Source organism: Parasteatoda tepidariorum, chromosome 3 (genome assembly GCF_982258835.1).
Source record: "Parasteatoda tepidariorum strain Cologne lab strain chromosome 3, Ptep-v5.0, whole genome shotgun sequence".
In the NCBI taxonomy this organism is placed as follows: Eukaryota; Metazoa; Arthropoda; class Arachnida; order Araneae; family Theridiidae; genus Parasteatoda; species Parasteatoda tepidariorum.
In genome coordinates, this window is record NC_141757.1 from 79,862,599 (window position 1) to 79,879,045 (window position 16,447).

At 32.6% G+C, this 16,447-nt stretch overlaps 1 protein-coding gene across 1 annotated transcript in view; it reads left to right on the forward strand.

Annotated features, from left to right (window-relative positions):
* Window positions 1–12,543, forward strand: part of LOC107450899 (sal-like protein 1) — an 86,859-nt gene extending 74,316 nt beyond the window's left edge. Inside the window, exons 2-4 of the mRNA XM_016066831.4 lie at window positions 4,284–5,046; window positions 6,327–6,649; window positions 8,752–12,543. Of these exons, the coding sequence (XP_015922317.2) occupies window positions 4,284–5,046; window positions 6,327–6,649; window positions 8,752–11,750 (4,085 nt within the window). The 3' untranslated portion in view covers window positions 11,751–12,543. The remainder of the gene's footprint in view (window positions 1–4,283; window positions 5,047–6,326; window positions 6,650–8,751) is intronic.
* Window positions 12,544–16,447: the final 3,904 nt, after the last annotated feature.

Genomic DNA, 16,447 nt, shown 5'->3' on the forward strand with positions numbered 1-16,447 from the left:
TTCTTTAGAAAACCATTTTATAATACGATTCCATTAATTCGAAATTTAGTCCATCGAAATCGATTTTATTCTATTGACTGGAGAAAAAAAATAAAACCTATTCCCGCAAAAGTTAGGGTCACTATATCCTTAACTATTCGCAAGGAAATAGAACAATATTTATTTACCAATAAACTCGGGATTGAAGAGATTTCTCGCAGTGGAATAATTTATCGAATAAATTTGTCAACAATGTTCCATACCCTTACTGAAATGGAAAGACATTTTATCTCCTCAAGTGTGATCTAACTCATTCTACTTGTAGTAATTCTCGCTCTGTGCCCTCTCGGACACTAAAATCTTAGCTTCCTCTCCCTCCCCCTCTCTTGCATGCAATCCCCCCCCCTACAACTCGTCCACCCCGATCGCCAATCACTCTGGACCTTGTGCCATCTTACCTACCATAATAGGAAGAAGCACTATTAATCCCGGATACCCATAAAAGACGGCCAGGACACGACCCCATCTAGAGGGAAGGGATAGGTAAAAGTGATGGCGTGGGGAGGGTTGGGTGGTACTAGTGAAAGGACACTAGGACGTGTGTGTGGGGACATACTTGCTACCAGGACGATGACCAAGCTGTAAATCGAACTAGAAGGTAGGTCGAAATAAACGATGAAAAGAAGAGTGGACGAAGGATGAGGAAGAGTGGAGGATGCAAGGGATGGAGATGCGAGCTAAAGTTAAAGTGACTAATCCAAGCCCATTGCTTCAAGAAGAGAGGGGGGGATCTACTGGTTTTGGGGGGGGGGAGGACTGTTTTCTTGATTTGGAAAGATAATAGCATTTCTTTTTATTCTACTAACGCCATGAAAAGTTATCGATTGCCTTGATTTCATGTTGATTGAATCGATTGGTTTCGTGTTAATCATAAATACCGATCTACTGGTACATTATTTCACAAGTTACTCTGAGATATGAGAAAAAATATATAATTTTAGCCATTAATCTATTCTCAATTGCAGAAGATTGGAATAAAAACTGAGATAAACTTGTGTTTTTAAAAGAAGCGAAAATTTCTCCGATTTCACTGCAACGGTGGGTACATTTCTTCCGACTTGCTCTATATTTATTGCAAGAACAGTTTTTACAAAATAATTCAGTAAAGAGATAAAAAAAAGAATAAGAGAAATTGACGAAGGAAATTAAGAAATCATAAATTCGCTACTCACTTTAGATGTTACATTTTATGTTGGATTCTGTATTTTTCTTGAATTTTTATTTTCTATTGTATTGATGTATTTTACTTGGGCCATATTAGTACAATATTAGAAAGCACTCTTTTTTGCCGATATAATTGTGCGAGCTTATGACGAGAAAATATCTTTTCTCTATTTTTATTTTTTTCTGGCTCTCTAATTTTTACTCTTTAATGTAATTTTTCTTCCTTTCCTTAAAAATATTTATATTTTCGCCTTGTTTTCTTTGTACATAAAAGTAATTTCAAAATACCAAAATGATTAAAACAAACTATGGAAGAATTACTTAGGATTACGCATTGCATGAATTATCACGCTATAATTTGTTTACATTTTGATATTTTGAAATATTTTTTTAATCATTTGAAACTTTATGGATTACTCTAGATTTGTAAGAATTAACCTTTCTCGAAACTTTAAATTTAAAATTCCAATAGATGTGAAACAGGATTTGCAGCGTTATAGAGTCCTAGCAGCGGTTATAGCGGTATCTGCGATATAGCGTCCTTCAAAGATCTTGAAAAAAATAAACGCAGAATAAATGAGGAAAAAAAATGATAGTTGTAAATTATACTTAATGGATACTTATACTTTTAATATATTTATGTCAACAGGGTATCAAATTTTGAAATTATAACTTTTTTTTTCCTTACATAGAAGTTTAAAATATGTTATTTTAATTTATTAATTATTTGAACAAGAAAATCATGGTGGATTCCATTGTTGCTTGTTGATTATGCTCCCGAAGGGACCCACGGTCGTAAACTATAAACATTTTACATCTATTGTTATCAATAATTTTTATATAGTGGACTAAAAGATAAAAATAAACATATCGTCATTGGTGTTTTATATTAATTTATTTATTTTATTTCCCAACGTCCAAATCGACCATTTTCTTTTAATGTTTACATTATGGCATAAAATGCAAATAGTGAATGAAAACGCAGCTATCCATTTACGGGGTTATTATTATCCAAACGGAACGATGCGTGCCATTTCTGTGAACGAATCAAAAAACAGCGAAATTACCGAGTTACCACCGCACAATACCATCAGCAAAGCAAACAAATTAGTTACTTTGATGATTCGGTGAACAAAAGATGGGGAAAAAATTCTGAAATACATATGTGGAAGGGGGAGGGATTGAAAAAAAAAACTCATTTTCACCGGTAGACTTAAAGCATTATGCTTTTGTACAGGAAGTGTGCTGAAGTGATTTTCATACACAAGAACAACAACAAATGATGGAGGTCCACTGATCAGTAAGTTGAAAACTTTACAGTCCGGATGTGGGCATGTACAAAAGAAATAAAAGCTCAAATTGGAGAAAAAGAGGGCAGATCAACAAATTTCCTTCTTCCTTTATGCGTGAATTAATTTTTTTTTTAACCATGAAACTAAGCAGAGTAAGAAGAAAATATTGAATTGTTTGGTGCTTGTACCATCATTTTTTTTCTTCCGAAAAGCAAAATTTGAGTCTGTTAGGTTGATCAACCTCTTATGTAAAAACGTTTTTTTTAGAGGAAGTTGACGTTTTGTTTACTTTTTTGATTCTTTTTTTACGTTTGTGCAAGTAAATGTTCATGATTGACGACAATGTGAAGTGCTTTGGGAAATATACTTATAAGTCACATTTTTATATCAATGTGTTGATTTCTATTGGTTTCAGATAGGTACTTGAAGCAAAGAATATGTAAGTTTCCACAAGATCAAAGAGCAGGGTTTAAGCTGAGTTTAAAATTTCTTTGGAGAGAAAGCTAAATTCAGTAATAATGTTGAAATGCTACAAGTCTTACATATTTAAATTTGTATACCATTCTAGAAACCTTGATGTGCTTCATTTTTATTAAAAAATAAAAATGAAATTTCATTTAATAACAAGATTTACTACTCATGTAAAAATCTGATAGTTATTTATTTGTTTGTTTTATTTTTTATTTCGTTTTTTCAAAATTTAATTTTTGTCTGCAAAGCAGAAAAGTTTTTTTTTCTTCTGTTTAATAAGTATTTGTCATAAGAACTTTATAAAAATTACTTACAGAACTTAAAAATAGAACTTAACAATCTTGAGAATTTCAGAAAAATATGACGTAAGTGTTCTCGTCTTTCCTTTTTTTTTTCTTTTCTTTTTTTTTTTTTTTTTTTTTTTTAAATAGAATTTGGTAAGATGCTGCAGCAAAGCGAAGATATCTTGGTTTATTTTTAGCACTATAATAAGTTCTTTTTGCATTTTTCTAAAAATGCTACCTACCTACCTATGCTTTTTCTAAAAATGCTAGCAACAACGCATCCCAACAGCAAAATGTATAGAAATATCATATTGCTTACAAGGAAATCGTATGATTTTTCAACAAAAATGCAATTTAAAAATATGGTTTATCAGCATATAGCTCCAAACCTTTGAATACGGAGAAGAATTCGATAAAATTTCTCCCGAAAAAGGGATTTTGCGACGAAATTAACCTCAAACACCATAGAGTTTCATAAGGGGAAACAAGCCTGCATCAAATATCGTTATATCGTTTAAATTTATATATATATATATATATATATATATATATATATATATATATATATATATATATATATATATATATATATATATATATATATATATATATATATATATATATATATATATATATATATATATATATATATATATATATATATATCCCCGTTATCTTGACGCAATAAATATATCAAGCGTATTTTCACTTTGACATTTTATTTTTAAAGATATTTTGATGTCATATATATATACACTTGAAGTTAGTAAAATATATGTTTTAATATGTAAATGCTGCAGTATCAATTAAGGAGCATTGTAAGCTGGGTTTCTTCGCTTAATTCATATCGTATATAGTCTTAATATTGCAAATCTAAATCCGCATAACTGGTTAAAATAATTTAACTAAATGATTTACGTTTCTAATGCAGGTAGAAGTACTATGTTACCTATGTATTTGTATTTTCTTAAAAATAGTTTGAAGTATGATTCTTTGACCCTTTTAACTAAATTAGAATTTCAATTTCTTCCAGGTATTGGATCTGACAGCGAAACTGAAGGTGACGAACATGTTTGCGGCAAATGCAGGGCTGAGTTCCCAACCTTATCAGATTTTCTGTTACACAAGAAAATTTGTGCCAGCAAGCGACCTGTTCTGGTGGCACCACTGGATACCACCATGGAAACGGACGACGAAGAAAATTCCGACGATATGGAGGATGGTTTCACACCTCCTCCACCTCAATTAGAGGGAGCTCAGGTAGATTCCCCTCAGGTGGCCGAATGGCTACTAGAAAACAATAAGAACTTTCGATCTCTTCTTAACACTCAAATGCCGTGCACTAACGTTACTCTTCAAGGATTGGAAAACACATCTGTTGCTGTTGCACAGCACAGCCAACTTGAGGAAATGCTCATTCAGGGACTATTTAACGTTATAACCCGTAACCAACAAGAATCAATGAAACTTTTTAAGGAATGGGCGAAACAATTCCTTGCGTCGCATCCTCTGAATGTAGCTCCGTTGAGCGGAGCACCAACAGTAACATCTCCACAATCTACAGAGAATGGGGACCATCTAGAATCGAACGCTCCACCCTCGAATCCTCTAATTACGGAGCCCTATTCCATAGCAGGAAGACTTCAACAAAATTTATCCATGACAAATCTATCACTTGATGGTCCTCCTGAAACGACTAACAGTCTGGCATTGTTGGAAAAGCAAGCTGACCGTTACATTCAAGATTCAATGGCTAGACGGTCATTTTTGTTAAATGGAATAGAAGACGATAACAGGTAACAGCATAATAAATTTCATTAATAGACCACTATTCTTCAACTTAATATATTGGGTAGTAATTTAGTTGAGTCAGTTATTTTTGCCCCATGTTTAGTTTTCATCCGATAGAAATTTCATTTTTAGTGGAATAAGATCTTCCAAATGTGTGATAGTTGTAAAGTAAATACAACCGAAAGCAATCTAGCGTAGGGAAACTTCTGTAAGTTAAAAACTTTTTTCGGACTACAATTTGTTGATCCACTTAGACAAATTGTCAGTTTAAAAAAGGAGGGATTTAATTGTTTGTGCCAGTTTTACACTTGGCCATTAAGATCAACTTATAGACTGGTAATCAGCATACTAAGGTAGGTGATTAACTTAACAAATTCCACTGCATTTGAAATAAAATCAATTAAGAGGTAACTATACTCTAATTTTCATTCAGTTGCCTGTGATGATTCACTGATGATGATACTTGTTTAGTGTCGATTTTATTTTTGGATGCATTTGGATGTATTTATTACGACACGAATGTCTATTCATTTCTCAATATGGCTTATTCAGTAACAGTTGGTGCGCTAGCTCCAATTGAGTGATTTGGGAAATTGTGAAAACTTCGAATTACCTTTCAATTAAAAGACTGCTTTTAAGTCAAAATGTGTCGTAATATTAATAAAACTGATTTTAAGTCAAAACTTTGAAACTAGTTAAAATAAGTTTGGTGAATATACAAATATTATAAATGATAGAGAAGTAGAGGTGCAGGTGTTTATGTGTAGCAGAATCTAATTTAAAAACATTGATGGTGTGTTAATAAGAAATAAAAGACTTAATGGTAAACGTAATGGTAATGAATGAAATGTTATTTTTATAAAATATAAATACATTTTTCTATATCATGATATTCTCTTGTGTTGAAATGTTTTAGAAAAAAAATGAAAGAAAATTAGAGGTTCGTGTCAGAGAAAAGCATTTAAGAAAATAAATTCTAACTAAAGAACTTAACTATATGAGTATATATATATATATATATATATATATATATATATATATATATATTTTTTTTTTTGCATGCCCAAGTTGGGAAGTGTAATTTTCATTCGCCTCAAAACATTTTATCGTATTAAATTTTATGTATTATTTATTAGCATTGATTTCCATTTATCTATCTATTCAATTATTATTTATTTATCAAACTTCATATAAAATCATTCATGCAGCAGCTCAAAATTGTTTAAAATATTTTGCAACGTTTTTGAAAACAAAATTATGCAAGTTTATCATTGAATTGTTTCAGGTCAAAAAAAGGAAAAGATGATCCGGCTACAAGGCACAAATGTCACTTTTGTGGTAAACTATTAGGCAGCGACAGTGCTTTACAAATACACGTAAGGTCTCATACGGGTGAAAAACCGTTTCAGTGCAATGTTTGCGGAAGTGCATTCTCAACTCGTGGAAATTTGAAGGTCCACTTCCAAAGACACAAGGAAAGAATGGAGATTCCAGGCTCCTTCTTAAATGCTGACCAGAAACAATCGGACAGTCAACCATCCATGCCCCCGGAGTCTAATAGTGACAATCCACCAATGCTGTATGGAAATGATGAAGATAATCACAGAGGTAAGATCCCTCATTTTACGCACTAAAATGGAAGTTTTTAAATGGAAAATTTTTATTTTTAAATGACCACCCAAATAAAGTATCTTCTCAAAATAAAATTATTATAAATTTTATTGTAAACAGTAACAAGAATTCAACTTCTATCTCAACAACTCAACTATGTTTTTGCTTCCATAATCTTATAGTTATTTTAAAAACTAACATAGTACCTTTTGTTATGAAATGGTCAACTGAACGGAATTTTATACAGCATTTAATTAGTTAATCTTCATCAGTAAATCGCGTATTATGATAAACAATGATAAATCATGACCAGTAAAAACTATGAAGAAAAGAGGGAATGTGCCCGAATGTGTAATGGAAATTAAGAGGGAAGAACTGTTTATGTACACGAAAACTGATTGTATAAAAACGAATTTCAAGGTGGATAAAAATCGCTTTTCTACTTTTCTATGAACTGCATCGCAATTTCTAAAATTGCGATGCAGTAGTCATTTTTGAAAGAAATGCTCATAAACCGTTTTTGCCCCTTGATCATCTAATAGAAAATAACGCAAAAAAGAACAAATTAAAACATAGCAGTTGGGAATAGGCGGCAGTTTTTATTTAATATATAAATGGTGCGATCAGTGCAAAAATGCTAGAAAAATTAATCTGAGTTTCATGCTATACGCAGCTTCATCAACTACTTATTGATAAACCACAACCAAGAAGGTCTAGGGCGCAATGATGGTTCACTATGTGCTGGAGAAAAATGGCGTAAAAAGATCAAATCCAAACAATACAATTGGAAGCAGGCTTCAGGTTTAATACAATGAATAAGTACCATCATAAGTGAGGATACTGGAATAAAAAATATTTTTGTCTCAATACTGATTCACCAAATCAATGAAATTTTACGGCGCATTTAGTAGAGTTCATCTTTTAATAATCGTTTATTAATTTGAATATTGAACACAACACTAAGCAATGAAGCAACAAGAATACATCTGTGATCGAATGTAATACAGTTTATAACGTTATGAACAAGTACCATCATCAGCATCAAGACAACGATGGAGAAATATTCTGTGTTGTAATATTGATGGAGGTACTTGTATATAGTATCAAAACGTAGAATTGAAGCTGTCTAACTCCATATATTTTTATTTTTAATATTAACATTGATTTTGGAGAAATCTCTTCTTCATATCATCTGCTATTTGTTATTTTAACTTCGACTTCAGTCAGAAATTAACCGAGTTTTGATTTGAACTTCTTTATTAAGTATTTATGTAATTAATAATTCGAAATTCCATAAGAAACTGCGTGTAAATTAGCAGTGGCGTATTACGATTGTAATTGTGACAAGTATACATCAATACAAAAATTATTTCTAGCCCTTCTCTTTTTCCAGCCACAATAATTAAATTGTAACATAGAGATATAGTAACAATTGTAACATAGGTTTCTGATGTAAAAGGGTTTACAAAAATCTCAATCGCGCGGCTTATATAATACATATTAAATATAAAAATGCTAAAATTATTAATTCTCTTATAAATTTTTTCAAATTAGATTGAATCATTAAACTAATATTTGAAAGAAAAACAAGTAGTATGGATAAGACTTAGGTATAAAGCAAAGTATTTGAGCGAAATTTCAGGCTTTCGTAGTAAAAATATTTATGGAAAATAATTGGGAATATAGAAATGAACTTAAATTTTATATAATTTGCAAATCTTTTAATTTTCCTCTACTCCTAACAATCCTTTCTATAATATACATACAAAATGTTAATTTGAATATCTTATCAGAAATTGATATAAAAAAACTCGTGAAAATAATGGAAAATGTATTAAAGAACTTAGAAAGTTACAAAGTAATGTACATTTATAAAATAGATAGACCTTTCTATGTTGCGTTTATCGGGTGACAACAGAAAAGTATGATGTTATGAATGTTCTTAACAAGACAAAAAGAACACAATAGTGTTTGGAACATATCCAAATACGCAATGTAACGGAACACAGTATACTGGAAAAACTGAATGTATATAACTTATTATAATGTTTGTAAGAGAACTTTAGTTTAATGCTGTTTTTTTAATAATTTTCTTGCAGGAGATTCTTCAAAGATAGAGCAAGCCTTAGATTTTTCCACACCACTAAACGGAAGAAAATCATCAAATCCTGATCTCAATAGTGGAAGTCTTTCCCCAAACGATACATCTAATTTTAGTGATAATTCTGGAGATGGTTCTTCGGACGATAATATGCCCGACGATTACTCTGATCTGAAAATAGACGTTGAAAGATTCGACGATGAAGACAGAGACACATCTAACTTAGATGACGATGGATCAGAGGTAGCTTCTCATCCTTCTTTCGGTTCACCCAATTTCGCTCCTTATTTCCTCTCCCCATACGATTATCCAGTCTCAACTGCAACTTCGACTGCAGGAAATACCACTGTTAGCAACTCCATAACCAACACTAAGGGTGCAAATGGGGACAACTCTGAAGCCATTTTGCAAGACCCAAGCTATTACCAAGACCTTTTGCCGAGAATAGGATCCAATGACAATTCTTGGGAAAGTCTTATTGAAATAACCAAAACATCTGAAACGTCAAAGTTGCAGCAACTTGTGGACAATATTGAGCATAAATTGGTGGAACCAAATCAATGCATCATTTGTCAGCGCGTGCTTAGTTGTAAAAGCGCTTTGCAAATGCATTATCGCACTCACACCGGAGAAAGGCCATTCAGGTGTAAGCTTTGCAATAGATCATTCACCACGAAGGGGAATTTAAAAACACATATGGGAGTTCACCGGCAAAAACCTGTTGCAAGGCTAATGCACCAATGCCCTGTCTGCCACAGTCAATTTCCAAATGCCATCGTACTTCAGCAGCATATTCGGACCCATACAACGGATCATGTAATGCAGCTTCCACCAGTGTTTCACCCAATCGATGATAGGCCTCCCACGTTATTACCTCCTTCATATCCCAGACAGTTCCTCCTTCAATCTCAACTGGTAAACTCTGAACCTTTGGCCTTGACAAGTTCTAAATCTCAAGAAGATTCAAAAGGTTCGCCTGCAAATGAATCCGTTATTAAAGTTACTGGGTTAGAAAATAATCATGTAAATACTGCCTCATCTCCTCTGAGTGCTCGAAGCAGTTCTCCGTCTTCAAACATGGAAGAGAGTTTTGAAGAAAAAGAATCTAAACCACCAATTTTAAACTTAGCTCAAGGTGATCGAGATGTTTCTCCTCAAAAAGAAGTTAAACCAGACACTGAAACTTACGAGGAGACTTTAAAAACTGTATCTCGCAACGCAACGCCAGAAAAAGATAAAATTTCTGATAGCATTCCAATGGACCTAAAATCTAACATAAAATCCAGTCCAAAGCAAGAATCTAATCAAACACCCTGTAACAATGAGGATTCAGAAAGGGAATCGACGGATACACCAAACAGACTCGAAAAACTTTCACCCAAATTTGTTAGTCCACCAAATACATCTCTCTTAGTTACTCTAGCCAGCGACCGACCATTACCCATGACGTTACCCAGTGATTGTCCCATACCATTTTCTGTACATGGTCCGGACCGGCATTATCCACCAATGAGCATTTCAAACTGTTCTGATTATTCCACCGCTTCTTTAGCGGCATTAGAAAACCATGTTAAGGGGATTAACAGTAGTGTTACACATCCGCTTCCGTTTGCACCACATTTTGGATTGGGTATCAACATGGCAGGTTATTTTAGAGATTATAATTACCCTCAAAAGCCTACAGCTTCTCCAACTATCAACAAAAACAATACTGATCCATCAAGTGAAGAAAGAACAACACCTGGTGTAGTTGTTACCAATGGAAAAGGGGAAACTCCCAGAACTTCTTCGCTAAGTAATCAAACTTTATCAAAACATGACAGCAACAATAACGGTGGAGGAGCTTTGGATTTAACTCCTCGAAGCTCTCCGGCATTCCAGCGTCCTGCTACATCAGATTTAAAAATATTTCCACCTTTAGCCGGACTTCCGTTTGGACCACCACACCACCGATCCGGCACAACATGCCGAGTTTGTTACAAGACTTTTGCGTGCAATAGCGCTTTAGAGATTCACTACCGCAGCCACACCAAAGAACGTCCGTTCAGGTGCGAAGTGTGTGACAGGGGTTTTTCTACAAAGGGTAATATGAGGCAGCATATGCTGACTCACAAAATCCGCGATTTTCCCCCGCAAGCATTTTCCACCAACAGCAATAGCAACTCGTCACCTATAACGAGTTCGCCTCAGAAAGAAACAAGCGGGGAAAAATCTCCAAAGAAGGTGGATGAAGGAGTTAAGCGCCAGTCCACCGACGTGGCTTTACCACCTGTTCCAGCGAAGAGAGCGCCTGGTACTCCTAAGCATTTATGTGAAGTTTGTCACAAGCCCTTCTCCAGCGGAAGTGCTTTACAAATTCACATGCGCACACACACAGGAGATAAACCTTTCCAGTGCCATATTTGTCACAGGGCATTCACAACAAAAGGCAATCTAAAGGTTCATATGGGAACACACATGTGGAATAACAGCACATCTCGCCGAGGTCGACGCATGTCTCTTGATCTAGGACCTCTTCAGTTGAATCCAGGTGCGAAGCCAGGGGAATTCGCACAACCTCCTTACTTTCCTTACCTCAATCCTTTTATGAATGGGTTACCAAATCATCCCCATCCTCCTCCGCCACCACCAAAAATGAATGAAATATCTGTCATTCAAACGGCCGGAATGAGCAATGGCAGCAGCGCTAGTGCTCCTATTACCACAAGTCCTTCTGTGACCACAACTCCTCAACCTCTTTCTTTGTTGTCCTCTAACAAACAGTTGGACCGCAGCAGCGAGAACAGTCATCGCCAAAATCAAATTCAGAGTCACTCTCAGGGAAAAGACATACATCCGATACTGCAATCGAGTCAAGAGATACCGGCGTCTTGGCCGTGGAAAATCTCGTGCAATGTGTGCAATAAGATCTGTTCCTCGTCCACCGAACTGGAGTTACACATCAGAAACAATCACTGCAACAAAAAAGAATCAGCAGAGACTGAAAGAACTGATTAAATCAGCATTTGTTAGCATTAGATTTTGAAGTAGTCATGTATGAAAAAAAAAACAAAGTTCCTATATACGCTAGTCGTTCTTCAATTGACACTTCAAGCACAAGTTGGTGATTGGAAATGAGTTATAATACTTTCTATTGTGATACGCCACACTTTAGTGCGATGTTGTGACAATATACTGTTGGAAAAAAAATATTATAATTTAACTTTTGCAAAGTTGAAGTTCTACAACAGTTTGAAGTCCACTATCCCCACTGAGTGTAATATTTATAGTGGTTTTTTCCTGAGGATTTGAGGCTCAGGTTCGGCCTAACTTAAGAAAACAATCAAAGCATTAAAGGGGGCACAAAATCTTAAATGCTTATGCAGCATGTAAATTAAACGCATTCTCTCAAACCTAATTCTCCCAGCTTTAATTTTTAATTTTTATTTTCAAAGGAGTCAAGAAATTCATCTGATCTCATTTTACTGTATAAATGTTTTTTATTAGTTGTGTATGTATGTTTGTGAGTGAATGTGTATGTGTGCAAGTGCAAAGCACAACTGTTTTATGTTTAGAAAGAGTGTACTGTTTTGTTGATTTTTTGTTAATCTGTGATAGCTTGTAAAACAATTTCATGTTTTGTACCTTTGTGTAGCATCATTTATGTTAAGTAAATTATGCAAGATAAAATGTACATAATTTCTAAAAACTTTTTTTTTTATCTGGAGAAAAAAATCGTAAAACACTATAAAACATGAGTCAAAATTTGTAAATAAAAAGAATATTATTGTTAAATTACCTAAAAAGAAAAGGAAGCACAATTTTGCTTTTTATCTTGCATAGTATATGACTGTGTTACGTGGCTAATATGTAAAGAAATAGGAGAGATTGTGAAGTAATTGGTGTTTGTCAGGTGGATATTTTTCAGAAAGTATATATATGTAAGATTTCTGTGGTCAAGGAAAGATGCAAAATTTTACTATAATTGTAAAATTTTTATTAATGTCATTACAAATATCTACTATAACTTAAGTATGAGTATGTATGATTTAAGTTATTTAAGAATGTCTCAATTCTGAAATATACAATGCGCCAAATAGAAAACAAAACACCAGAATAACTTTTGATCGAATAATCGCCTTTTTACGTATTTGGATCGTGAGACTGACACTAAATATCCAAATAATTGTTGCATATAATATTTTCAGTTACGAAATATAATACAAAAGCAAAGTTTTTTTAAATACAATTTTTAACAGATTTGAATTTTCGATTCTTAAAATATGGGGTTAAAAGTAACTTACAATTTAGAAAAATAATCACTAAAATAATTATTAAAAGAAAGTTGCATGGAATTATCGTTAGATAAACGAGTTTTATAATTGAGTTTAGTTGTCGATTCGCGCATATAGCTAGAGGAATTATTAAAATGCATAAATTAACATTAAGGGTATCAAACTTTTGTTGGGACCCTTTTTTCCACATTTCGATTCCCTCTTTATATCTTATGAGAGTATACAAATCCGGAAAAAAGACTACATTTATTGAGAGAAAATACATTTTTTGGCTAATTTCGTAGCTCAAAAAACCGTCAGCATTAAAAAGAATATTTAGAAATATTAAGGCTGTAAACGATTACTTTAAAATCTAATCATTAGATCAAAAGTTGTTTAGGTATTCCTTTTTTTTTACTTCGCGCCCAGTATGATATTTCAAAATATTGATCTTTCTTATAATTTCATTCCTCAGTTCTTCCACAAATTGTTATTTTTACCATATATTTACTTTTTAATTCTTTCATGACCACAAAAACCTAAGTCGCATTAAATTTGTAGGTAACTTAAAAGGCAGGAAATAATACCTACGAGATTACTGAAAAAGATTCGAGCTGTTCGTATTTTGCTGGAAAAATACCAAATCTGATTTTATATGCTTAATATAATTTTATTTCTATGTGCTTTTATGTATTTTTTCATCCTCAGTTATCATTGGCATCTTTAACACATAAAAATAATGCATTCATAATGTATAATGCGTTGCCAGTTCTCTGCTAAGTTAGAACATATTTAAATATGTGGGGTCTAGTCATCTAGGGTAAGATATAATAAAATATCAAAATGAAAGATAAGTTTGGCAATATCTATCATCTATTTTAGTTCAATTCTTTGCACAATAGAAAAAAAATTAAGTCATTTTCACTATTTTAATTTCATGTATTTCAAAATAAAAATTTCCAAAATAATAAATGTTTCAATTTAACTTGCACCTAACCTTCTAGAAGGTTTGCTGTGATGTGCTGCAAGTTTATTTTTATTTTATTATACAAGACATTTCCAATATTTTAACTTAAAAAGCCTATTTTTTAGGCGTTTTGTTTCGCCTTTTTCAACTGTGGTTTGTTTTCCAAAATTGAATAATGACAGAATAATAAATCAATAAGTTGGTTTCAGAAGGAAGATACTCTACTTTTTTTGAATATGTTATATTATTTGTTATTTATCATAATTTATGACAGAATTTTATATTTCTGATTTATTTAATGCTTATTCTTGTAGTTTTAAATGACCATCTACTAAAACTTTAAAAATATATTACTATTGAGATAAAATATGAGAATATATAATCCTTGAAAGAAGAAAAATTTAAGAAAAAATTTAAATTTAAAAATCATCTGAATTCTCAGAAACAATGGAAGGACATGCGAACATTTTTTTTTCTGTTTTGTTTGATGTACCTTATAATTTAATTGCGAGTACGAAGAAACGAGATCTCAGATAGAATTTTAACTTAACTTTACTCTCATAAATGATGCTTCCAATGCATCCCTTGCATCAAAAGTTATCTTAAAGAATAATTCTTCTACGTCTTAAACATAAAATTGAGTTTCAGATCCGTTCTCTGATCAAGAAATAAAAATTATATCAGTGATAAGTTGCATCAGAATGATATCACATCCATGAAACTAAAATTCCTAAGAAGTTTCTTGCGTGTTACATCATTATTATGCGATTTATCACAATAATTTCTCTTCCAGAATTCTGCAAACGTTCTTTAGAACACAAGTTGTGGAAAAATCCTGTCAGTGATTTGATCCTATCACTTCCATGCTGCTCACGACATATTGCGATCTCTATTTCGGTGAATTGGTTAAAATATCGATTCAAAATCGTTTCTTGCATCAGAAGCAATTTCAAACTACGAATTCCTGATTAATTTAAATATAATTCAAACAAAACTTTTTTTAATGAGTTCCGATGCCATTTTTGAAGATTCTCGAATCATTGGTAAAGTGTTTCTCGAAACTCATCCTCAGAGGGAAAAACAACACATTTTGGTCACATTAACCAGTTGCTCTGGAAAAATGCACATTAAGATAGTTTTGTTACAAAACTGGCAACGACGAACTATATACTTCGACAACTGCAGACAACTATCACAGGAAAAAAAAAAGACTTTCGAGGCTCGTATTTTTAAAATAACTTGTATTTTCTACAAGGCATCGAACACTCAAGGGTACGCTATACCACAGGAGAAGCCCTTGTGACAAATTCTGTTTCAATTAAATTCGTAATTTGAAACTAACAAAAAAGTGTGTTCAGGTATACCTATAGTATAGGTTTTAAAAAAAAAATTCAGAATATCAAAATACTAACAAATTATGACAGGACTACGCAGTGTGGAAGTAATTTTACCACAATGTATTTGCATTTTGTTATATTTTGTAAACATTTTTTCAGCAATTGAACTTCATGGTTTACTTTAGGTTTACCTGAACTTACTTTTATATAAGTTTTAAAATACCAATAGGGATTAAACTGGATTTGCCATGAAAATTTTTCACTCGACCTAACGTTTTTAAGTCTAGTAGTGAGTTGTAGTCAATTTTTGGTAAGCTTATCTATTAATTTCTTAGCAACACAAATGGTTAAACTCGTCTCAAATTTAAACTGCAAGTTCTACCCTTCTGAAAAGAATTGCCTGTAATATAATTGCTGTAAAAAATTATTAAACTTTCTTTTTTTTTTTTTTTTTTTTTTTAAAAAAATCTTGAATTTATCCAAGAATCATGAAAATTATTGAATGATTCTACATATTTTTTCATATTTCTCCGATCCTAAATTTAGGAAATTTATACAAAAATTTCAGCTGTTAAGAAAATATCACAAAAGCTTTTTATTTTCACAAAACTATTGCTTTTCTTCTTCTACTTAACGCTTAGCGCCATTTCCATAATTAGCATACAAGGCGATAGCGAAAAATAGACAAAATTTAAAATAATAATTCGCGAATTACTGTGGCAACAATTGAAAAAAAATTAGTATATAGTTCGCTAAAAAGTGTTGATCTATAAGACGACTGAACCTTCGAAGAACAGCCTAAAAAATGCTGGATTAACCCTGGAATAAAAGAATTTTTTATTCCATATCTTTAATTCATAATTCAACTAAGAACAAGTCATTTTATATGCGACTCACAAATGGAAGTGAAAGGATTAAGAAAGATGTTTTCTGGACGTGTTTGGGGCAGACTAGTTACTTTATGTTTCGTTCTAAAAAGCACCCACTGTATGCATTCCTTAGATAACTTTTGTTAGCTGGTGCGATGCATTGGTAATTCAGTTGAAGAGATCTTTGTGCGAGGTCTTCCTTTTCTCTTATCTGTACCTGTAGCTCTTCTGTGTCATGTTAGCTGCTCGCAGTCTGATTTCAATGTTG